A 25,932-nucleotide genomic window follows, 5' to 3' on the forward strand; every position below is an offset into this window, starting at 1 on the left:
CGCCAATTAAGAAGAAGAATAAAATCGTTACGGTATTTAAGTTTTTTTTTAATAAATAAAACTACCGAATTAAGCCTTTAAAAAACTTTCCATTTGGTACGTCAACTAAAATGCTCCAAAGAGGTTACCTTTAGTAGTTAATCCGTTTATTTTTAAATATACATATATACACAATAATAAAGGCAACATGAATTTGGAACTCATCCAAAATGGACGGTTACATGAGTCAAAATAGTTTTAATAAATATAAGGACTCTTGTGTACTACCGCAGTGATTGAAACTACAACAGCCACATTAGTGTTCTAATTAGATAAAATTCACATGTTGGCAGTATCTTTAAGGGGCTATACCAGTGTGACACTTGCAAAAAAATTTTTTTTTTGCTTTTTCGATAGTTTATATATTCAAAAATATCCTGTGAAATCGGCAAGGTCGTATATTGAATTAGTTTTTGAATGGCAGCGTTCTAAACAGCGACCGCTCAGAGGTGCAAACATATATACATAAAGTGAAACTTTAAACGCGTTTTTCTCGAAACGACATTTTTGAAAATTGCTGACATCATAACTCAACGAGAAATTTACCGACCAAAGTAAAACTGGGTGTAGTTGAATACATTTGCTATACAATGGACTACGATCTTTTTGATTAGTTGAAAATTGTCAATTGGGCATTAAAAAAACGGCAATTTTTTCCGTAAAAAACGACCATTTTTTTCGTAAAAAAAACGAATTTTTTTTTTCAAAATTACGCCATTTTCTTAATTTTTGATATTTTTCAAAGACGTAGTTCATTGCATAGAAAATATATTTAAGTTTAATAAACATTTTGAATTTTTTTATTTCAGCTACTCATTCGAGCGGAATCATGCAGTTGAGGCACTTTTTTTCGGCACTTCCGCAGACAGCACATAACTCCATTATTTTTCAATATTTTTGTAAAAAAAAGATTTTAATATAGCTAAAAATATACTTTATTATGTCCATAGAACGTCGAAACATTCAATCTAGTACTTCCTTTCAAAAAAAAAATCACGAAAATCGCCTAATTTTTCATGCGTCAGACTGGTATAGCCCCTTAAGGCTTGAATTGACTGGTCGTTCGTTTAAGCTTTGAATGAATATTACTTTATGCGCATTGTGGACAATGCTAGGTCCGAAAACATACAAATCAGAAATAGAATTAAGTAATTATATATCCACTAGAAATTTTTGAAATACAATTTTAAATAATAGTTTTTCATTCTGACTACAATTTTATTTAATTAAAAAAAGCATAATTATTAGATACTATTTTATTAACTAAAATACTATGTGCTAAGATTGCAATATGGAAAACTAATTCTGCGTCGAAACGAGCAAATATATGATTGTCACATTACTATATTGTTTATAAATATTTATAAATGCTCAGCCAGATACAACAGGTGGCGTAGAAACAGCAGGCGCAACATTTACTTGCGGTAATGGTGGCTGCGCTTTAACAACTGTGTTGGTAACATAGGTATACTTTTGCTGACGCATCACTTGCATATGTGTTATGCTATCTAATACCCAAAATGGAGTTACATAGACTTTATCTTCCAGTGTTTTGTGTGGATCACCGAGTATGTATTTGGCACGTTTGCGATGATCTACTACTTTGCCGCCGCACAGTTCAATTAACTCCTTTAGATTTTCTTTTGAGATCGGGCCGCAGCGCGAAGATATATAAAATGTACCTAAATCCGCAAATAGTTCACATTTGTATGTATTGCCGAAAGCCTGTCGTTCTGTGCGACATATCTAGAATAATTCATATTTTATGTTATAATAAGAGGTTATTTATTTATTGCTTTTACATTTTGTATTTACCTCAATGGCGCGTGAAAACACTCTTAATTCATATTCTTCCTCATTTAACCAACAGCCAGCTTTCAGTGAGTCCAGCACCCATTTGTAGTCTAGTATCCACAGGCCGCGTATTAGTCCTCTTAATAAATTCAACGTCCTACGCGGCTCGTAACTCACCACGTGTGTGGTATCGTCGTTAACGCAGTGATTCAGTTGAAGACCACCAAGTTCAGCAATTGCCTATATGTTGAACCAAGGTATGAATATAAGCAATTAAATGAGGAATTCCGATTAAATAACGCAAGTTTATGCGTATGTATGTATTTGAGAATAATTGAGATATTAATTACTGTCATAAATTAGTTCTTAAGACTGTTACCGTATAGTAATTCAAATTTATATACATATGTACATAAATATGTATGCATGTACATATGTACGTATAATTGGAATACTTACTAATGCTAAAAAGCACGAAAGGAAGGAACATAATAATACATAATTGAACCATTTACCGAGTTCCCTTTGTACTGGTGAGTATATTCATGGATTTTCTTTTATGAAGAGTTTAACAGTCTTTACTGCTCCAAACTCAGTTGAGTTGGTCAATCTAAAATTTTGAATTATTGTAAATCCCTAAAAAATATTTAGGAATGCTTCAGAGCTAACAGTCTTTGGTCACATCAGAATTCGTAGCAATTTGTTCGAATTTGCTGAATAAATTTATGTTTTGAACATTTTAAATACGACCTTCCAAATAGGTGTTCCAACAAATGTTATCTAAATAGAAATATTTTCAACAAAATATTTCAAAGTCTGACGGGAGATTGTATATGCTTACATTGATTGTATGGTATTGAAATTGAAAAATGTTTTGTTCTCAAATCAACGTTGGACGATATAAAAGACATGGGAGAAGAGCGGAACGCCGTAGCTTAATCATGGTTATTCACTGAATAATGGTATAGAAAAGGAAATACCAACGTGGTAATGATCATAAATTATGATCAATAGTTTCAAGGTATGTCCCCTGGGCTCAACCGCACTCATAATATAAAAACAATTTTAGGAAAACACCAGTAAATGATATATGCATAAATTTTAGTAAAAATGTACTCAATTGTTTTGCTTTCGTTTGAAGGCATAATTAGTTCTAAAAAAAATAAACTCTTATAGTAATTAAAAAATAACCCTCAAATCTGAGTGTAGTATTGTAACAAGTATATTTCAAACTTGTACTTCACTTTTACATATTGAGGAGCCTTACTTTTAGAAGTAAAGAAAAGTAGTTTGTACAGAAAATATTTTGAGGAGAGTACAGTATTTGATGGAAATGTAAAACAAAATATGCACACTAAATACAACTTAATAAAATAAAGATTTATTAACGTAAAAACAATCAATAGAAATTGAAATGATAAGAAGGAAAAGAAAAAAAGGTTTTAAAAGTAAAATAAACTAAACTTTACTCGAAGGAATTATACGTGCAAATTAATTTTCATTTGTAGGACGTCAAGAAAAATTTCAATAAAACTTGAGCCTTGTTTATTTTCTGTCTATCCATCTAAAATTATTAGTGTCATCTTACAAATATATAATTAATACAAAAGTGTTAGAATCAACTGTAAATCCAGCAAAATATATACATATATAAAAATAATGATATAAATAAAAATAAAATGGTTTTCTTGTACATGTCATTTATTTCGTAAATGTTGTAGTTTTTTTAAATTCATAATATTTTTTAGATGTGTACTATCAGTCAATGTACAAATGTTTGTATACAGTATTGTTAAAAAATAGACTAAATTAATTCTACTCGTACAATTTTGTGAGATACTTTTAGCTAATCAAAACCACTATTCATCAAGAGCAAAACTAATTCAACAACTTACAAGTAAAATTATAAGAGAAACTATTTAACTCAAAAAAGTAAAAGCATAAATCAAATATTAATCGTAAACTAAAATTTAATTAAAAAACGGAAAAGCGCAAAAAAAATTTTAAACAAATAAATCATACTAAAGTTACGCCAGCGCCAGCGCAATGAGAAGAAGCATGGAAATTGACAAACAAAATTGAGAAAAAATTATCGTTGTTTACGAACCTCGCGCATAACTTTGATCTGCTCCCGGTGCATGTTCGTGCATACAATATATGGCCATTTTTTGTTGCCACCGGGTGCATTTTTTGATATTAGCGTACAACCGGACGCTCCAACTTCAACTGCATCCTTCGCTTTGTCTGGTGTTTCACTCATTTGTGATTTTTTAACGACTTTTGGTGCTGTTTGATTCGTTGGGAGAAGAGTTGAGTCCAATGTAGATAGCACTTTCGGATTTTCAGTAGCTATAGACGGCGCAGTAGAAGCTTGTGATAATACCGTGGTAAGGGACGGAGTATTTATTGCGATGTTTTCATCTACTCCCATATCTTGTTGCAATTGTTGCTTGACTGTGGTATCAGATGTATTACTTGAAATTATGCTCATAAAAGATCCTTTTAATTTTGGTAGCGGTGCAGCCGTCATCACATGGGCCTCGTTCTTCAAAATAAAAGCTTGTGATACTGGTACATTCGCAGCGCTGGTCGCATTTAATGTAGTACTCGATGCACTTATTTTGGTGTTTACCGCTGTCGCAGGTAGGGATGTAGACGACATCTTCAATGTTTCTCCATTTTCACTATCGTCTAATTTATTCCTTAACGTAGGCACTGACTGCGCGACACTTTTGGTTAAATTCGACACCTGTGCTGTCGACAAAGGTGGGATAATAACTTCTGATCGTGACTTTGTATTAGCGGTGATATTGTTGCGTGATTTTGTCATTACTCGCTTTTCTTTCGGTTGTGCTGTCATGGTTCGCCTACGCTTTACGCGTGCTTCATTTGGGCTCTTCTTAACTGATCCTGAGGGGTTGGCAGATAAAATCAGTGAAGTATCATTTGGCACAAATAATTTGCGTTTTGTAACAGTTTTGATCGTGGAAATTGTATTTTCAATGGTAGGTACTATTGGGGTAATTTGTGAATAGCTTTCGCGATCAATCTTACTTGTGTCCTTTGCTACTGTCGAATCTAAATTAATTTTAGATGAAACCACATTCGGACTTTGATCATGGTAAGTTAATTCTTTTGCCACCGATCGTCTTGCAGAATTATTTATATTGTGTAGGCGTTGTTGTATTATGTCCATGGAAACGTCGAATAGCGTACGTCTTCGATTGGTGCTGGGTAGGCGCGTAGAACTAAACACCATAGTAGATGAATGATCTTCAAGTAATGAACCCACCTCGGGATCGGTTTTATTTAGATTTTCTTGTGAGCTACTTTTACTATTTAATAGAGTTGTTGGCGTTAGAGCAAATCGTAATAAGCTTTCGTCTAGTACTTTTGATGAATCGTTTGTTTTTAATATTTCCAATTGAGATATGGATTCCTCTATGGGTTTTGGTGTATATAGTGTGCGTCGACTCGGCGTTTTCGTTTTCTTTTGGGGTGAGATCTCGGGCGTTTTATAAGAAAATATTGTGCGTCGGCCTTTTAGGCGAGTTTTCTCGCCACGTGGACTTTGCTGATTAGCTGCGTTATTAGCATTTGACATAGTCGTGCCTTCTCTATTTTCTTCGTGTATTGGACTAAATGTTGAGTAATTGACATCCGATTTTGAAACAGGTGTATTTGGGTCTATTCTACTTAAGCTCATGTTAACAGCAGTATGTATTGAGCTTCGACGACGCGTAACACGTCCGGACGTATCAGTCTCAGTCAACTGTAGCGAATAAGCACTTGTACTTTGCGTTACAGGCATCTGAACACTGGTACGTCGGTGAGGAATACGTTTTCTTGGAGATGCCGAAGGAACAACTTTTTTTTTAGCGTACCTCGGCTCAGTAGGAGTAAATTCTAAGTTTTTCCCTGATTCACCTGATACACTAGTGTGCTCCAATACATCACCACTTTTAGAAGGTTTTAAAGACATAACAACTTCTAAAGTTGTTGAGTTGGCAGCACTTTGACACTTTCTCGGTTGAAGTGGTGTAAATGACTTGCTCTCAATTCTGAAAAAAAAAATGAAATTAATTATTTATATTTTTTACCTCAGAGTTTTTTTTATATGTTTCTGATAAAAATATACATATGGTACGATATTTAGATTGAAAACACTCCCTCAAAATTCCTATTAATTTGAAATGGTTGTGCATCATTCTTAAAAAAGTTATTATTAAGTAAGCTATTAATTACAAGTATTGGGTTTCATTTAGTAGGTTTTCATATAGCCCATGCATTAAGTGACATTTGTTTGCATTTTTAAATACAAAATGTGGCAAATGAAAAGGTTAATATTTGGCATTTTATTAACTTATGTACGAGTATATTATAGGTCGTAGACACACTTAGCTTCTTTATTATATTTATTTTGCTTCATAACCGAGATGTTTAATTGCGAGTATAAAAGCATAAAACACCTTAAAATGTGACACGACATTGAGAATAAGTTGAATTCGTCCTATTCTTTAATATCGAGTACTTATTTATTTTGCTTTTCTTTTCAAAAAAGTTTAATATAACTTTAACGCCCACCTTGCCTTAGAGCATAGAAAAACTTTTTATGAGTTTAAATATAGCAAAAATTGCTTGGACAGAAATATAAGATGTCTGCTAAAAAAAATTGTGAATTTTAAAATTAAAATTTTGCGAGTTTTGTAAGCCCAATTATAAAACAAATTTATGTCGATACACATGCTCCTGAAGTACAATACAAATTTCAGATGTATTCATTGCTTATTCTACGAAAAGATGCGATGACTAACAGAAGGTTTCAAGACTGGGGCATACTCTTGTAGAACCCTCAGAGGTCATCAAGTAACCGATGCCCAGAGCATACTAAAATTATGGAGGGAACACTTCTCCAGCTTGCTGAATGGTAGAGAAAGTATAACGCCAGGAGAAGGCGAACACGATTCCCCAATCGATAACAATGGAGCAGCCATTCCATTGCCTGACCATGAAGAAGTACGAATTGCAATTACCCGCTTGAAGAACAATAAAGCGGTAGGGGCTGATGGATTGCCGGCCGAGCTATTTAAATACGAAAGCGAAGAACTGATAAGGAGCATGCTTCAGTTTCTTTGTAGAATATGGTCGGATGAAAGCATGCCCAACGATTGGAATTTAAGTGTGTTCTGCCCTATCTACAAAAAGGGAGTCCCTACAACCTGCGCTGACTACCGTGGGACAAGTCTCCACAACATCGCATATAAGGTTCTATCGAGCGTATTGTGTGAAAGACTAAAGCCCACCGTCAACACGTCAACAAACTGATTGGACCTTATCAGTGTGGCTTTAGGCATGGAAAATCTAATTGTACAACTGACCAGATATTCATAATACGCCAAATCTTCGAAAAGACCCGTGAAAAGAGGATCGACATATACCACCTCTTCGTAGATTTTAAAGCTGCTTCTTACAGCACGAAAAGGGGCTGCCTGTTTGCCGTGATCTCTGAATTTGGTATCCCTGGTATCCTGTGTAAACTGACGTTGAGCAATACCGAACGCTGCGTCAGGATCGGAAAGGACCACTCCGAGCCGTTCGATACCAAACGAGGTTTCAGACAATGCTCCCTTTCGTGCGACTTCTTCAATACGCTCTTGGAGAAAATAATTCGAGCTACAGAACTAAATAGGGAAGGTACTATATTCTATAAAAGTGTACAACTCTTGGCGTACTCTGATAACATCGATATCATTGGCCTCAACAAACGCGCTGGTAGTTATTCTTTCTCCATGTCGTCCGAATGGACGAAAACACTACAGCTCTGAAAGTTTGTAAGTTTGAAAGTGCATCACTGAAAGAGGTGAGGGTTATCGCAAAAATCGAGGTTGAGAAGAGTTTCGATAATTGGAAGAAACGCTGGCATAAGTGCATAATATAGAATTGCAACCATTTTGAAAATGCCATCATTAATGTAGCCAAATGAATAAATATTTTTTTTTAGAAAACGTCCGTTATTTTTTTAACACACCTCGTACATTATGTACATATATATGTACATGTTATAACAATAAAACTTACCTATTTAATAGTTGCGTAGCAGGTGACTCAGGGATATCAGCTTTCGTTATCGATATTGTTGACCCAGGCAAACTATTGTTATCAGTCATAGGTGTGCTGTTAGCATTGGTTAACTTTCTGAAGTATTGACTTATATCACTCTGTTGAATTGTGACGTAAACAAACGAAAACAACATTAAACAATAACAAACAATGGAAAGTTTATGGATTGACTACTTAGCTTTTGTGAATCAAGTGCATTTACCTGTTTTCTACTAGATTTGGGCGTATTATTTATAGCCGAAGGTGTTTTGGTTACCGTTACAGTCTTTGGTGTAGAGTCTTTAGGTGTACCCTGTCTCAGTCGAATGCGTTTATTGCATTCTGAGTCCGGCTGCATGGATTTGTGGCGCTGAAATAAGAAATTTGAATGATATTGAAATGTTTCACATTTTAGAGAACCTTTACTATAAAAAGATTATAAAATTTTTTGCGCCTCAATTTCTTTTTGTGGATTTTGTTTACTTCTAATATATTAATATTAAGACACATGCCTTGTCGCCTCTAGCTTTAGCTAAAAGCTTTATTCTGAATTTGTGATTTGAATAAGGTAATTATGTAAATGTTCTATAATATACTTAATTCGGGTTATTCGTTTTTGGTAGGTTGTATTAAATATTGATTGGTTCTTCAGATAAGTTGTGAAAAATTGACTTCTATAATGCATACGAGTATAAAATTTAAAGTTTCTTGATAGGAAGTAACAATTTTTATGACACGCTAAAAGTTATGTTAATTAAAATTAACAAAGGTGAAACGAGTCGAAAGACTTTGTTAACCATTTCTACAAAAAACAAGTAAGGAATGCCTAAGCTTTAAAAACATTTTCAAATTAGTGATATGTACTACTATGAGCAAAAATAGTAAGACTTTGTGTATACTTTTAAAATTCTTAACTTATTCTTCAAAATCTATGTTGTCCCCCTCAAAGTAATCCCCCTTGGCCGAAATACACATGTGCCAATGTTTTTTCCAATCTTGGAAACAGTTGTTAAATTTTCGGAATAGCCTTTAAGGGGCTATATATACATATTATGTAGTACATATGTATTAGTGTAACGCATGAAAAATTAGGCGATTTTCGTTATTTTTTTTAAAAGGAAGGACTCGATTGAATGTTTCGAACGTCTTTGAACATAATACATATTTTCAGCTATGAAAAAGATTGTAGGTTATTGTATGGTAAATGTGTTTGTCGGAGCGCTTATGCTTGTATTTTGTATGTCACTGTAAATGCATATGTTGTAGCGCAAATATTTCGTAGGCAACTGTATGTGGCAGAACGATATTATAAGTAGGCGACGCATTGGCAGCATATATTACGGTACTATAGAATGTAAATGCGCAAATAAGCATAGTAACAGGACTAGAGAAACTGTTACTGAGTGAGGTCTGGTCGTATTCTGCAAACAGAGTGAAAAGACTCAGGAACCGTTAGCTATTTTTAGAGCAATGAAGGGGCGCTATGTCCTCGCAGAATCAGTTCAAGAAGTGATCTTGATAGGAGCAGAACTTGCAGTGCTCGTGTAGTGAAAATAAAAAGTGAAGTTATTGAGTTATAGTAAAGTGTAAAAGTGTGAAGTGTAAAGCGATATGGAGTCATCAACAAGCAAATTCTCTACAGAATCATCAACGAACGAAATCCCCGACATATTCAACAATACTTAGTTTTAATTTGAAGTCGATCGGTTAATTTCTCGTTGAGTTGTGATGTCATCAACGAACGAAATCCCCAACATCAGAAGTGGGATTGGCTAATCCTACAAGCCGAGATTCGTGCCAGATCCTCGTAGCGCTAGAAGTATAGCACCGGAATCTAATGGACATAATGAAGTTCATGCAGATACCAAGACCGGTACCAGACGCAAGGCCTGTCCACGTTGCTTTGACAAAATTCAATCCCGATTGTGCTGGAGCGGATGTCTCTGCAAGGTGTACAACGGTGGACCAGCTTTTTGATGAAAATACCCTCGAAGGCGGCGCACTTGGGATAATGTTGAGCAAGGCGCTTGACGAAAGCGCATTACAATGGTTATTACCAATATGTTTCGCAAGCATAACCAAGTGGAAAGAAGATTTGGAGGAAATCGCAGAGTCGGTAACATTGGCATACATGGCGTAAACCGACAATAGTTTGTTACACTGGGTATGTACATATCTCAAATGTAACAAGTCGCAATGAGTTACAACAACTGGAGGCCTACGCTTTTAAGAGGCGTTACACGGAAGAGGATGCATATGTAACCGGACCAGGCGGAAGAAGTTCAAGTTCTAATCGACTGGAAAGGCGAAACAACGCAAAAGGAAACATCGAAATAAGAGTATCAATTCTGGAGTGATAGATCGGTACAGTATGCGATGTTTCAAGTGCATTACGCTACTTCATGTCCTGAAATCCGGATCAGTGGGAGAGGGAAAAGATAGAAGATGCGTGTAGATATTTGCACATTAGTTTCGCCAAAGGTGGTGGTAAAATTATCAGCCGAGTCCGTTCCATTTTGATTTAACTCTGGAGCTGAATGTTCATTGAAGGACTTTACTGTTGGTAAAATTTGTGGTTGGTTGGTAATGTCGAAATTGATTTACCTGAATTTTAACGTTAATCCTAATCCAGTATACAGTTAAAAATGTAAAGCGAAATACAAAGTGGAAACGAGATTGTAATACATTAAAATTAAGTGCATTGAAAATGAGAAGGGACCAAAATTATTAGATAATCGAAAGAAGATGTGGGTGTAGCTCGCAAATAGATAGTGAAGGGAAGAGAAACAGTAATAACAAAAATAAAATAAAAAAAAAATAAAACATGGGCCCTTCCTATTCCTTAAATGTGGGTCAGGCTTTTATAAGGTGTGCGTGTGTATGTGTGGTAGTATGCGTTTATTTATTTGTATGGATTGTGATGCCCAGCAGTTGATAAAAGCATAACCAAAAGTTACCTATGATTAAAGAATGTAGGAGTATGGAAAAAAATAGTTAAAAGACGGATCGAATTCACTTAGGTAAATGATAATTGGCTAGTATCTGAATAACTTGATCCTGAGGTAGCCAAGTTATCAACTAAGCTAAAAAATGATGATTTGATAAAAAATTTAAAGAAAACATATGAATTTAGGAAAGGAGTTTTACATAGAAGGATACAAAGAAAAGGTAAAACTAAATGTTTTTCCATAATTTCTAGGGCATTTAGATGGGCAGTGATTAATCATGTCCACGAAGCTCTTATGCATTTAGGTTGGGAAAAAACCTTGGATAAAGTCGATGGATTTTATTTGTTCGAAAATATGTCAAAGTATGTTCGTTGGTTTGTCGAAAATCGTATCAGCTGTAAATTAAGCTATCAATTGAAAAATTGTAGGCTGAATTAAATTCGATTTCAGAGAAAGACATTCCATAGTGCAATAGGCATAAGGTGAAGATGATTGAAAAAAATACCTAAAGGATTAAGTAATTTGTTTATTTTTATCACATCTTAAACATTGACACTGAAAGTTCTATTATAGTCGTTAAAGCCGCTGTGTGTTTGTTTGGTATGCCTACTCGATTTACAGCGGATTAGGAACGTAACTTTGCAAGCTCAGAATTTAGTGAATTTTGTTCTTAAACAAAAAAAAATATGGAGAGAGAGCTACATTTAATTCCTACAGGTTTGAGCAGTGCAGGGTAGAATGCATAATGAGCATGCTAAAGAGTATGCCGATCGCCGATGAAATCAGTCAGAGATTCTGGCAAAATGCCTTAACCGAAGTACAGTTGACAATGAATTGTACGGGCAATCGAGTCACCAAGATCTTTAGAAAGGCTAATCGGTAGAGAAGTTAGACCTTTAGGCCTATTACCAATAGATGAAGAAGTGGATAATTTATTTGATAGGGAATCTTTAAGAGAACAAGCAAAGGAAAATATTGAAGTTAATGCTCGTTATGACAAACGTAGTGCTTTATTTAGGCAAAAATAGCAAAATGTAATGTAGAAGACCATGTGTTTCTAAAGAAGAAAAAGAAAAATGGTCACCAAACAAAACTTATAAGTTCAGAGAGAGTTTTGTTTTAAAATCATTAACAAGAAAAAAAACGCAAGTATGCGCAAGAGTTTTAAAAAGCAATGCCAAATAGACAAATAAGTAAAGAAGTTGATTTGGTAGACTCAAGAGGAGATGCGTCTGCTTTTCAAGTGAGAAATAAAGATTAAAAAAATGGCGCAGTTGGTGTCCTGAAATCTCAAGAGGAGATACATATAATGACCGCACAGATGGACTTGTTATAGCGGGGGGTCGGAAGATATGGATGGCACGGTAGGTGCTTTGGAATCCCAAGAAGGGATAAAATTATCGCACCATAACAGAAGGACTTGTCATGGCGGGGGTCAATAAGTGGGTGTAAAAGGAAATACACCAGTTGGTAAAGATAATTAATTTTGCATGAATTGTAAAGTATGGTGAAGAAGAAAATGTAATGAAAAGAATTTATGAAATGTTATCAAGAAACTAATTTGCTCATTTGTATGTTTTGCTTACATACTTTAGTCTATTGCTTGATTTTGTCTAGAAGCTTCAAACTTTATGTATGTGAAGAAAAGTGAATGAAATGTTTGTAAATGACAAAAACAATAACAACTGATGTGTAAGAATATTGTGGTTTAAAGTAAACACACGAGGACGGGTGATTTATCAGGAAGGCCGTGTCGGAGCGCTTATGCTTGTATTTTGTATGTCACTGTAAATGCGTGCATATGTTGTAGCGCAAATATTTCGTAGGCAACTGTATGTGGCAGAACGATATTATAAGTAGGCGACGCATTGGCAGCATATATTACGGTACTATAGAATGTAAATGCGCAAATAAGCATAGTAACAGGACTAGAGAAACTGTTACTGAGTGAGGTCTGATCGTATTCTGCGAACAGAGTGAAGAGACTCAGGAACCGTTAGCTACTTTTAGAGCAATGAAGGGGCGCTATGTCCTCGCAGAATCAGTTCAAGAAGGGATCTTGATAGGAGCAGAACTTGCTGTGCTCGTGTAGTGAAAATAAAAAGTGAAGTTATTGAGTTATAGTAAAGTACAAAAGTGTGAAGTGATATGGAGTTATCAACAAGCAAATCCTCCACAGAATAATCAACGAACGAAATCCCCGACATATTCAACAATACTTAGGTTTTTATTTGAAGTCGATCAGTTAATTTCTCGTTGAGTTACGATGTCAGCAACTTTGAAAAATGTCGTTTCGAGAAAAACGCGTTTAAGGTTTAACTTATACATATATATATGTTTGTACCTCTCTCTTTAGAATGATGCCATCCAAAAACTATTCAAGATAGGACATTGCCGATTTCACAGAATATTTTTGCAAAGAAAAACTATCGAAAAAAACTGGTATAGCTTCCATTGACTCAAAACGGTTTCCCAGGAAGTGGTCGTTTGAGTTTGCTGAATAGCCAGAAATCACACAGAGCTAAATTAGGCGAACACGATGGTTGCGGCACGGTATTGGCTGAATTTTTGGCTACAAAATCACGAAGAATCAATTTATTTTGCAACCGTGCATTGTCGTACTGTAAAATCCAAGAGTGTTGGTCCATAATTCCGGCCTCTTTTTACAAATAGCTTCACGCTAACGACGCATAATACTCAAATAGTATTCTTTAATGACAGTTTGGGCGGACGGAAGGAATTCGGAGAGTGCACCATAACCTGCTTTGACGTGATTTCTCGGCCTAATCGTCCGTATTGGATGAAGATATCTTATTTCGTTTTTTCCTCTCTTGTTAACTTATGTAAAGTAATTAGGAGTATACATACATATGTACATATGTACATACATACGCTGGTGGCAGAAATAATACGGACACTCAACGTAAATTTGTTTAAAAAGTAAAATTTCGAATCAAAACTTGTCAACAACGTTTCCCTTTTGAACGGAAAAAGACGGTTGAACTAAACTATACACGAAAAGTATCAGGGAAATAACCAATATCACGAGCTACATAAAATAGCTAACGAGCTAGATAAAATTGGGTTAGTACTATATCCTATATACCTAATAATTACTCAAATTTTCATATAGTGTATATATATGTAATTATTTTCGTTCCTCTAACAAACCTTATGCCTAATATGGCAGTCAGTGTATGAATTGATATATAATTGCTTGTATTCGGATCGTCTGGTTTTGCACCTTAAGGTATTTTCCTAGCTCTGGTCCTGTCAAGTTGTAAGAGTATAACATGTTCGGTTACCCCCGAGCATAGCCTTTCTTTACTTGTTAAATTAAAATTATTTTGACATTAAATAATATTTCATATAATATTTCAGAAGTCACTCTAATATTTACTGAGCAAATATCATTTTAAATCAATAAATAATTAAAATATCTATAAATGTATTTTTTTATTTTTTTTTGTAGTATGGGTAGTATTGATACGACTTAATCCGTTTAGGAATTCAAGACTTATTCAGGGGTGTTGGGGAATCCAAGACAGAATTGCTTAGCTGTCAGAATTGCAAACCAATTCTGATTTTCAATGGTGTCACAGAATCTGTTTGGGTTTTCGTCTTTTCGAACATACGCAAAACCAATATTCGAAGCAGTTTTTTACTAATGTGGCAAAACTTGCAAATGAATACATTTGGAAGCAATTCTACATATTAAAGTTTTTAATGGGTTCCGAATTAAAGAAAGATTTTAAGAGATAACATTTATCGAATGAATAAAGACGCATCTGGGTGTTAAATTATGTTTATTACGTTTTGTAAACCCAATATCTTTAAATATCCGTATTTTTTTTCAAAAACTCAATAATTAAGACATTTTGTGTTCTATACTTATGTTTTCCCCTATAGAAATAAAGATAATTTAATTCGAAATAATAAAATAACTTGATTTCTTAACTTACATTTCAAATCTGTGAGCTTTGCTTTGTTTCTGATAGCAAAATTCTGTTTTGAATATTAAACCAATAATATCTGAATTCATTACACCTACTACTTTTTTTTGATCGGTTTCAATTCTGATTCCGACAACTATCAGATTCCACAACACCTCTGATTATTACTAGAATGAGGTACTCTCTGAAACTCATTAAGATAACACGCATATTGAGCGATATTTATGATATATAAACAACCGGAAGTTGGACATTTTTTTATTATTTTTTATTATGTATGTAGAAAATATATAGTAGCGGGCATATAAGTATTTTGTTGTTATTCTGCATCATTAACTCAAAAATCACGTTTTTTGATTTATGCCCGTCTTGCAGCAAATGAGCGATATGTATATAGTAGGGGGGTTGTTATGTCTTACAGATTGAGCGATATTTTTGGTAAAAAATCAGCCGTAGGATCTCAGTTTCACATATGTATGTGGTATCCAGGTAAACCCCCTGGATAAGTTATAAATTTTTAGATATGACAAGACGTACCTGTGTACCTTGAGAGCATTATTCTATCTCGACTTAAATACTGTAATGTATGTATGTACATATAGGAAGTAGTTGTAATCCGGTTTTATCTCAGCTCACAGTGTAACATAAGAGTTTCCAAACAATGTTAACTACCAAACTTGAAAATTGAATTTTTATATTTGTCGAGTAGTGAGTTATAAGATTCCCAAATGGGTTGAGGCTGATCGACTTCGCAGGGGCCCGAAATATAGTTATATGGCTGTCTCCGGATCGAAAAACCACCAACCAGATCAATCATGTTGTGATAGACGGAAGACACGTCTCCAGTGTTTTAGAAGTGCGTACGCTCCGAGGTCCTAACATCGACTCGGACCACTTTCTTGTTGCAGCCAAGATACGCACCCGCCTGTGTGCAGCAAAAAAAAAAAAACTTAAGGAATGTTCGGCGTCTAGAAGCTGCAATCACAACAGACAACCGAAAGCATTGGTTTTCGAAAAATGCAAAAGAACAGCTGGTACGATGAGGAGTACCGTGTCACAGCGGAGAGAAAGTAGACCGAGAGTTGAATAGGGCTTTAGACATGGCAAATCAACAACTGACCATGATATTCACATGCGCCAAATCTTGGTAAAGACCCGTGAAAAGAGGATCGACAGGCACCACCTCTTCGTCGATTTAAAAGCTGCTTTTGACAGCATGAAAAGGATCTGCCTTTATGCCGCGATGTCTAAATTTGGTATCCCCGCAAAACTAATACGGCTGTGTAAACTGACGTTGAGCAACACCAAAAACTTTATCAGGATCGGGAAGAACCTCTTCGAGCCGTTCGGTACCAAACGAGGTTTCAGACAAGGCGACTCCCTTTACTTCTTCAACCTAATTCTGGACAAAATAATTCGAGCTGCACAGAAAAGGTAACATCTTCTATAAGAGTGTACAGCTGCTGGCGTATGCCGATGATATTGACATCATTGGCCTTAACAACCGCGTCGTTAGTTCTGCTTTCTCCAGAGTGGATAAGACAGCGAAGCAAATGGGTCAGGTGGTGAACGAGGGCAAGAGGAAATATCTCCTGTCATCAAGCAAACAGTCGTCGCAATCGTGACTAGGCTCCCACGTTACTGTTGACAGTCATAACTTCGAAGTTGTAGATAATTTCGTCTATCTTGGAACCAGCATTAACAACAACAACAATGAAAGCCTCGAAATCCAACGCAGAATAACTCTTGTCAGCAAGTACTACTTTAGACTGAGTGGGCAATTGAGAAGTAAAGTCCTCTCTCGACGAACAAAAACAAAACTCTATAAGTCACTCATTATTCCAGTCCTGTTATATGGTGCAGAGGCATGGATGATGACAACATCTGATGAGTCGACGTTACGAGCTTTCGAGAGAAAGGTTCTGCGGAAGATTTATGGTCCTTTGCGCGTTGGCCACGGCGAATATCGCAGTCGATGGAACGATGAGCTGTATGAGATATACGACGACATTGACATACAGTGGTGGCCATAACATATGCAACTAATACATTAGTTTAGAAAAAGTGTATATATTTTACCAATAACCTTTGCAGACCGTCGATTGAATATGAAATTATTAAAATTTGGTATTTTTACATTTATTTAACGTTTTTAAACAAAAAAATTTCATTCATAAAAAAAAATAAGAATACCATTTTGATTTCAACTCTAAAATTACGTGGACAAAACATATGCAACTTTTTGGAAACAATGGTAAATAATAGGATTTACTAATATTTTGTTCCAAGTCCATAGTTTTTTTATCACTTCCGCACATCTGGATTTTACTAATTTTAACACTGTATAAGGAGGTGTTAACTAATTTTTCTACAGCAGTTTGATCATTATATTTGTATAAATATTTTACTCCAGTTATCGCTTTAATGAATGGATGGACAAACATTTACAGGAATTCAACTCGTCCATTCAGCATGATCATTTACATATATACAGCTGCGGTCAAATTCTTAGTTGGGCCCAAATGTAAAATAATGCTTTATCACTTTTTTGAAAAAAGAATATTTTATATTACAAAAGCTATAACAGTATATAAAACAAATAACAAAAAAAACTAGAAAAAAGTTAGTAAAATGATTCTATTTCTGTTTTTAAATTGGATATTGTATTTTGATTTTTATAAAATTTTTATTTAGGACATCTTTCAGTGGAAATATACTCTCATTCCTTCTTCACAGCCTCCGATGGTTGTGTTATCAATATCGGTTAATATGGGGTTAGAGTGTCCTTTCATTAAGTTGGCATTCCGTTCTTCTAGCCACCACTTAGCAACTTTTTTTATGTATTCGGTTTGTTATGAATGCCTGTGCATCGTTCCACTCTAATCTAATAAAGTAGCCACAATGTCTTGGCGATGCAACTGTCAATGCGCTTTTCTGTTGTGATATTAAAAATGTCTTACCGGTTACTAATAGTGCGTCTTAGCGCCTTGTTCAGTAGCAACAATCAGTATAATTAAAACTAACAACCGTTAGTTGAACACAATTATTTTATTTGTTGCAACATGTTGAAAAAATTTATTAAAAAAACGTGTGTTATTTATATCAGAAATTTAGTTTTTTAGCAAGTTAAGCTAATATTGTGTGTTTATACGAGAAATTTAATTTTTTTAACGAGTTAAGCTAATATTTTAAAATCTTTTATTTTCTATCAGGTGATAGGTGATCACCAAAAAATGAAGTACCCTAATGCACAGTGTTATTTTGTAACAAATGTAAAATATTTTATTCTTAGCTGAGAATAGTGACATTTAGTAGAGTTATTCGATCCCTTTTGAAATATAGATCTTGCAATGAAAAAAAATGTATGGACACTTTATTTCTTGGCTCAATAGGCGTGGACCCGCCAACTGGTAGTTATATTTTAATCATTTGTCTGTGTCAAATCTAATACTCAAGATACCAAAGTACTCGTAGCTATGTATTTAAATCAGTGTTACTTATTATATGAGATAAGTTTAAAGACGTATACATATCTACATACATACAGCCTTACGCATTAAGTATATAAACAACTTTTTCCTTTATGATGATAGTCATATTTTAAACCTAAGTATTTGTGAAGGTGGCTTTGTTGCTGTTACCAACTTTGATTCATGCCCATGGATATAAAAAGTACTATTCAAACTAGCGCTTCTTGCTTGCATTTATTTACATATAAGTACGTGCGACACAAGTCGTTTTGCTTGACATTATCAAATTTAAATTATTTATCGTTATAACGCGTAAGGTTTTACTCTGTTTTGCTTCTATTCATCGCTGTGCTGCAGACATTTGTAAGGGTTGCCGTGAAGAATTTAAAATTGAATCCTTTTTTAGCTGAATTTTAAAGTTATATGTACATGCATTTAAATATTAAACATATATATTATTTGTTTTTGTTTTTTTAACTTTTGATATATGAATATACTATATGTATATAGCATTCATTATCATTTGTAAAATAATCTTGAAACAAAAAGTGGACGAGAAGTAAAATGGCTCGCTCATAGTTATATTATGTTAGAGTCCGAACTGGTATATTAGATCAAAAATATTTTATAAGTAAAAATTTATAATGTTCCGACTGCTTTTAGACACATGCTTAATAATGAAATTAAAATTAACTTTACTCTTCAAGTTTTTTTGCCGGATTTTGTGTATCAAAAAATTTTGAAACTTACTATCACCTAAATGCAAAATCACTTTTCATAAGCTTACAGGAGAAGGAAAAACGATATAATAAAAACCACTCAAAAGTTGAGTTTTGGTTATAAAATGATTATATATTGCTCATATTTGACCGCGGAAGCTGAAAATTATGTGCTACATATACATACATACATATTAAATATGGGTTGTCAAAAAAGTCTTGCGGTATTTTCGCTAGTTGGCGCTGAAAGCGCGTAGTTCTAGTTTTATTCGTCGCATCGGGTCATGCTATACCTTTTTAGAAAGCTCATTTCACGCGCTAACACGTGTTTGATTGATTGTCGTTTCTTTTATGTCGTTCGTGAGTTATAGCGCCGCAAACACGGAGCAAAATAAAGAGAAAATACGGCATATTTTACAGTACTACTACGATAAAGGCAAAAATGCATCTCAAGCCGCCAATAAAATTTGTGCTACGGCGGGACCCGATACAGTTTCCATTTCCACCGCACAACGATGGTTTCAACGTTTTCGTTCTGGTGTAGAGGTGGTCGAAGATGCGCCACGCTCCGGAAGGCCTGTCGTCGAAAATTGCGATAAAATCGCTGAATTGGTCGAAAGAGATCGGTATAGTAGCAGCCGTAGCATCGGTCAAGAGCTGAGCATGAGTCATCAAAAATTCATTTCAATTTCAATTAAAAAAAAAAAAAATTCAATAAAAATACCGCACGACTTTTTTGACAGCCCATTATGATGTAGTGAATCGTAAGCAAAAAAAAAAAACTAATTTTCGATTTTTTTGTTGATACCTAGTACCTATCGTCACCTAAAATGCAAAAAAACTGTTACACAGGTATTGTATGCACACTAAATTTTTGCTTTGTAAATGCAACCATGCGTATATCTGTTTTATCTGCTGCCACTTTCAGCATATGACCGCAGCTGAAAATAAAAAGCAGCAAGAGAACGAGCAGACTTCTGACAGTTGACAATCGCCAACGCTCTCACTTTGTGTTGTATTCATTTGTTGTAGCTTGAAGTTGGAGCAACAATCTGTGGAGCTCTCGTTGGTCATATTGGCAAACTGTGTTTTGTTTTTGCACCACAAAATACGTTAATGGATTCGATAGTACGGCAGAAAGATACAAAAATTATTTGCTACGTTTCTTGGCAAATCTCAATATAAATCAGTGGGTTAATTGTAAAAAACGCCGACTTGGTGATTTCCCAAAGTAGCATTTACTTTTGAAGGCTATTAGCGCTTAGAACGTGGCATTTTCTAAAGTAATCAAGGGAAGTAAACATTAAGTAGAGGTTGTGACCTGGCTTACGTGTGATTTTTCTCGGTAAGCATATTTCTATTATTAATCAAACGTTTGTATTTCATAGAAAAATACACATGTATGTATGTATATGATTGCATCTTTTTTTCTATTGAGAAATAATAATTAAAAAACTTTTGTATTCCGCATTATATAGATAAGCAACGCTCATTGAATATAATTTGTTTTGCCTGAAAGAGAGAAAAGCTGAGATAGAGTAGCAAGACCTCATAATGATTCCTGGGTACGGACCGGTGATGCAAGCCCTTTTGGGTACACTTTTTACATGGGGATTAACAGCTGCGGGTGCAGCGTGCGTGATATTTGTGCGCGGCAATCAACGCAAGTCACTTGATGCTGCATTAGGTTTCGCCGCTGGTGTCATGATTGCTGCTTCGTTTTGGTCACTTTTAAATCCCGCCATAGAAATGGCAGAGAGTTCACATCTGTATGGCGTTTACGCCTTTATGCCAGTTTCTGGTGGTTTTCTTTTGGGTGCCATCTTTGTGTATGGATGTGATAGGCTTATGTCGTATCTTGGACTCAACAGCACAAATATGATGATTTCGATGACACAAACGAATAAGGATAAGGCTGATATTGCTATCGATGATATACGTAATAGTCAAGGTGTTTTGGATCGCACTGTAACAAAAAGCATGGATAGTTTTTCTGATTGCTTGAGTACACAACACGGCAACCTTGAGCCACGACGTCGAAAAAAAAACAGCGCAGCCGAATTAGAAGCTCAGCGTACATACACAACAGATAGTCAACGTAACCTTGAAAACGCAGTGGCACAATGGAAACGTATTATGTTACTGGTTGTTGCAATAACCGTACATAACATTCCCGAGGGTCTGGCGGTCGGTGTCAGCTTCGGCGCAATAGGCAGTACTGAATCTTCCACATTTGAAGCTGCTCGAAATTTAGCAATTGGTATTGGAATTCAGAATTTTCCAGAGGGCCTCGCTGTAAGTCTGCCTTTACACGCAGCTGGCTTTAGCGTGGCACGCGCATTGTGGTATGGTCAACTGTCTGGTATGGTGGAACCGATTTTTGGTATTTTGGGTGCAGTTGCAGTGACATTTGCCAATCTCATATTACCATATGCACTGTCATTTGCAGCCGGCGCAATGATATATATTGTTGCGGATGACATATTGCCCGAAGCTCATGCCAGTGGCAATGGAACGATTGCCACTTGGGGCACGGTAGCAGGGTTCCTTATAATGATGTGCCTTGAAGTTACCCTATCTTGATGTTACCACTACTGCCGTTGTTATATTTGTTATATTATTAACTACAAGTACAATATTTTGCGTTTACAAAGCTACAACAATCGCTTGATCAGTCACATTGATTTGGTACAAAAGCCTATCTATTTTTTAAATGACTATTTACGGATGTAAATGCGTGTGTTCTGATGTAATTGTGTATATATGTACTTTGACATGTATTTAAGCAGCGTGATTGATTGTAATGCTCGCTAAGTCGCTTAAATATGAAAATTACGATAGCCGAGCACTATTTTCATAAAAAGTTAACGCATTAATATTTTGTACTTTTTAAAAAATCTCATAAAACGGACAACTGAGTATTACTTTTGTAAATATTTACTGAAAATAAGAATTCTTGTAAACACTATTGTTTTAGAAATTTCTGTCTCGCAAAAAGTTATTAAAGCGAATACCATCATTTTACTTAAATGGAATACTTTAATGTATCTCATTAAAATACTATTTGTTAGATACAGTATAATTTAATTAGTTTCTAAGTATGTTTTGAGCAGAGAAAAAACTAAGTAATTTAATGAAGAAAAAAAATATATACAATATATATTTACCTAAAGTGAAGGTGGCATACTTATTTGTGAGTGTAAATAGTTTATATGTATACACAGTAGCGATGAAATATTGTGGTAAACAATTTCCGCTGGAAGCCAAACAAGACGTTGGTAATCAATCAACGTATATTTTCAACAGTTACTATACGCAAGTAATTAGCTACATATAACAACAACAGTTAAGATAGCTAAATTAAATTCTGATAAATTTAAAATGTCACGATAATTTGTGATGTACACAGATAAAGGCAGATACGTGCACTGAGTTATCTTCAAAAAGACAAATAAACGTGTAAAATATTCACGTTATCGTTTTGTGAACAATACGCTGCCTATGCAAGCTCTATTTAATCCTGCTTGCACATATTTCATTTGCAAGTCTGTTTAAAGTTTTCTTCCTTCTTTCTTTCATTGCTTTGGGTTTCCTCAGTTCTTCATTTTGCATAATTTTTTATAAATATATTGGAGTTTTTAGATAAAGATATGATAAAATATAAGCACAATGACTATTATTTGATTTATGATTGTTGTTATTGGGGCCTTACTACTATCCAATAAACATTTACATATATTTTAATGTTAACATATTGTTAACAAGATAACAGCAACTGTTACAATAATAACTGATACGAGAAGAGTGTTGTTATACTTTAGCAACTTGGTGCAAAGAGTTAATAGTGTTGTTAAGTGCTAAATTTCGGACAAAGCAAAAAAATTAAATACTATTTAAAGAATTATTACAATATATTTCACTAACTTTCTGAAAAAACAGTTTCTAATGCCAAGTGATGTATTCTACAAATAGAAAATCTACGCCATTTACACCTCCATAACATTATGCCCGTATAAGACGTTCTGGATGTTAAAACATTCTCTATTGAAACAGCTGAAACTTTTACTTAAAAAGTATTCCTTCCTGCATACAACAAGACTATGGTTCTAATTATCTCTTTGCTTGTTCTCAATTTTCCTACACCCCTTGGTTAGAGGACGTCGATGACAACTCTTAATATCTTATCATTAAACAGTATTTTGTGGTAAAGTTTTATATTTCTTCATTTCGGAGATTTAAAGTTAACGTGTTTTCTTTTGCCTAATTCATTTTAAATGTGTTCGTGAGTACAAGCTAGTACCTCATAAAGTTGCAAATACTTGAAATTTCATAATATTCCATGCAAATAATTAATTTAATACTTCTAGTTTCAGGAAATCCAGTGGATTATATGTTATTACTTCTCGATACTATCTTTATTTCCATGAATGTACATGTGACATGTAATTGCTTCTCAATAAAATATTTTAATGCAATCAGTAAACTATGCAACCACTAATATTATTCAACATACATTTTCTGTTGTGGATCTCTCATTGTCGTTAGGTGTTATTGTTATAGAAAATTCATTTCTCTCCTTATGGGGATTTCATGTCAAGCTTTTAAATTTAAAGTTTTAAGTGCATGGTGCACGTTTTTCAAGTTAATTCCAATATTACAGCATTTCAAGTCTCTCAACATTACATTTAAAAGCAATTACACATAAGTCGAAACCAGTAGCAACAACGACACATTTCTGACAACTAATTCATTTAAATATTTCTAGTAAACCGGTTTGCATTTATACTTATTATTATTCGTCATAAATGTATGCAATATCTTCTTCATAGTAATGATAAATCATTTGCATTTAGTACTTCGAGAAATAAACATCGACTTACCTTCATTTTTTCGTAGAGTTCAGGGTTTTCATAGCGATCTATATTTGATATTGGAAACTCATTTGGATCGCATATCATCCGCTTTTTTTTGCAAGCTTCAACCCACAAAATCGAAACAACTGGTATGTTCCAGTTTTTGGCTTTTTTGTACGTGGACAGCAAACCATCTTTAAATATCACATGTGTTGTACCTCTGAAAATATTGATAGATTATAATAACTGAAAAATCATAAGTTTATTAACTTTGAATACCTTAGTAATTTGTCATTTACGCGTGCACCTAGTTGTGAAATAACCTTCTTCACTCCTTCTGATCGATTATCTTCGCCAGTTCGCACTTCAACATACACTATAATGTCGCGCATGAGTTCCTCTATTGATGGTGGTGGAGATGGATGGTATTCTTCTAAGCTGATAATGTTTTGTTCCTCATGTGGGATATCAAAGTTTGTGTAACCATCATTTACAGGATTTCTAATGATAAAAAAACGTTCAAATTACATATAAGCAACTTCGATCACAAATTATATACTTTAAAGCTCTGATCGCGCGGACACGCAATGATGCTGAAGGACTGTTGAGATCACGTTGTATGCGTGCCATTTGAGGATTTTTACTAAATGTTGTTGGTTTAGAAGTTTCTTTTGTATTATTTGTGTTTATTTGCGTATTAGTTATGTGTTCAATATTTGAGTTAGGAGAACCAGCTGCAATTTCTACGGGATTGTTTTCGATATCTTCATAAATTACTTCATTAAATGTTACTGGTGGCGATTGGGAAATAAGGAGCTTTTCTCGTTGAGGCATAGCATCGGGACTGCTCACATAGTCGCTCAATTCGCCTGTGAGTTGTTTTGAAATGCGATAATACGCATGCGCATGTTGAAGAGTGGGCACAGGAAACAAAAGGAAGGATAAATTTATATTACAAACACTTAATGAGATCAACAAACTAAGGAACTTAAAATATTTTTTCACATTTTCTTTTCATTTTGTTATCATTCGCACTGTCAGAAAATGACAGCGCGAAATTTTAGCAGTGCTACCCATTGAAAACCTCACATCACAGATAACGTAAAAGGTAACAGAACTTGGAATTCGCTTACCATTTATTATAAATAATTTAGTACACATGAAATTTAGTTTTATAGCTTTTTGTGAATTTTTTTTGTGTGAAAAATATATTTGACAGTCTTTATTTTCAAAATATTGAAAACAAAGTCATTGCTTCTATTTTCAGTGCGGTGTACTTACGCAAGTTGTGCTTTTCCACAAACAATAATTGGTTATTGTCAACAGTCGGGTGTGCTATGTCATTAAAACGTTCAAAAGAACAATGCGAACTACTGGTCAATGCACTATTTTCTTTTGACGGCATTAATGGCTGATCAGGTTTGCTGGCAAATATTTTCAATAAATGCTCGTCTCGTATGCTTAATCGCCGATTATTCTGCAAGGATGGACTTAAATCGATTGCGATTTTTTGTAGTTGGCTTTCACGCAATGGCTTCTTGTTCACAACTTTATTTTTATCCTGGGGCTCTTTTCTGGATCGATTTAGCGTACTTGTGTAGGTTACCGTTTGCCAAGATGGCATTCGTGTAACAAATTTATCCATATCAAAAAAATTGTAAATTTTAAATTTTGCTAACCAATATTCATGTGCGCCAAATTTATTTTCGTTATTGACTTAAATAAATCTATCAACTTTTATGAAAACAATCCTACTTTAAATCACCAGTTCAATTCCTTGAAAATTTTGAAAGTGACATTCAGTTGAATTGGAACGTGGATTGCAACCTACAAATTCGCAAAGGGATCGTTCGGAAACTGGTTAAAATATCAGGGTTGCTTTGTCACAAACAAAATACTTTTTAACGATCACCTACAAAAATCCAACAGTAATATGTTTCAGTTTTTAAAAAGTACAATAGAGCACGTTCTTTTGGACTTAGTGAAATATAAGCGAAGGTTTGACCATTTTTTATTTATTTGGTGGTATTATAATTAGAAGTATTTTTTGAGTACAT

The 25,932-nt window shown here is 34.5% G+C and overlaps 2 protein-coding genes and 1 long non-coding RNA gene across 4 annotated transcripts; 2 read left to right on the forward strand and 1 right to left on the reverse strand.

Annotated features, from left to right (window-relative positions):
* Positions 1-189: 189 nt before the first annotated feature.
* LOC126755230 (uncharacterized) lies at positions 190-25,656 on the reverse strand. Of its 2 annotated transcripts, none has more exons than XM_050467641.1 (9): positions 25,157-25,656; positions 24,435-24,744; positions 24,155-24,376; positions 23,903-24,095; positions 8,156-8,302; positions 7,912-8,051; positions 3,941-5,894; positions 1,855-2,073; positions 190-1,785 (listed from the first exon to the last, which is right to left on the reverse strand). In XM_050467641.1, the coding sequence occupies exons 1-9, from the start codon at positions 25,518-25,520 to the stop codon at positions 1,411-1,413; spliced, it is 3,924 nt and encodes a 1,307-aa protein (XP_050323598.1). In that variant the 5' UTR covers positions 25,521-25,656; the 3' UTR covers positions 190-1,410. The 2 variants fall into 2 exon arrangements, with proteins under 2 accessions (XP_050323598.1, XP_050323599.1); XM_050467642.1 differs by lacking the exon at positions 25,157-25,656 and adding an exon at positions 25,009-25,110.
* LOC126755252 (uncharacterized) lies at positions 1,659-3,526 on the forward strand. The gene is made up of 2 exons (XR_007666474.1): positions 1,659-1,746; positions 1,910-3,526. It is a non-coding gene; the product is annotated as an uncharacterized LOC126755252 (long non-coding RNA).
* On the forward strand, positions 19,983-22,701 carry LOC126755241 (zinc transporter ZIP11). The gene is made up of 2 exons (XM_050467665.1): positions 19,983-20,367; positions 20,501-22,701. The coding sequence occupies exon 2, from the start codon at positions 20,577-20,579 to the stop codon at positions 21,603-21,605; it is 1,029 nt and encodes a 342-aa protein (XP_050323622.1). The 5' UTR covers positions 19,983-20,367; positions 20,501-20,576; the 3' UTR covers positions 21,606-22,701.
* Positions 25,657-25,932: the final 276 nt, after the last annotated feature.

This window comes from Bactrocera neohumeralis, chromosome 4, assembly GCF_024586455.1.
Source record: "Bactrocera neohumeralis isolate Rockhampton chromosome 4, APGP_CSIRO_Bneo_wtdbg2-racon-allhic-juicebox.fasta_v2, whole genome shotgun sequence".
Taxonomy (NCBI): domain Eukaryota; kingdom Metazoa; phylum Arthropoda; class Insecta; order Diptera; family Tephritidae; genus Bactrocera; species Bactrocera neohumeralis.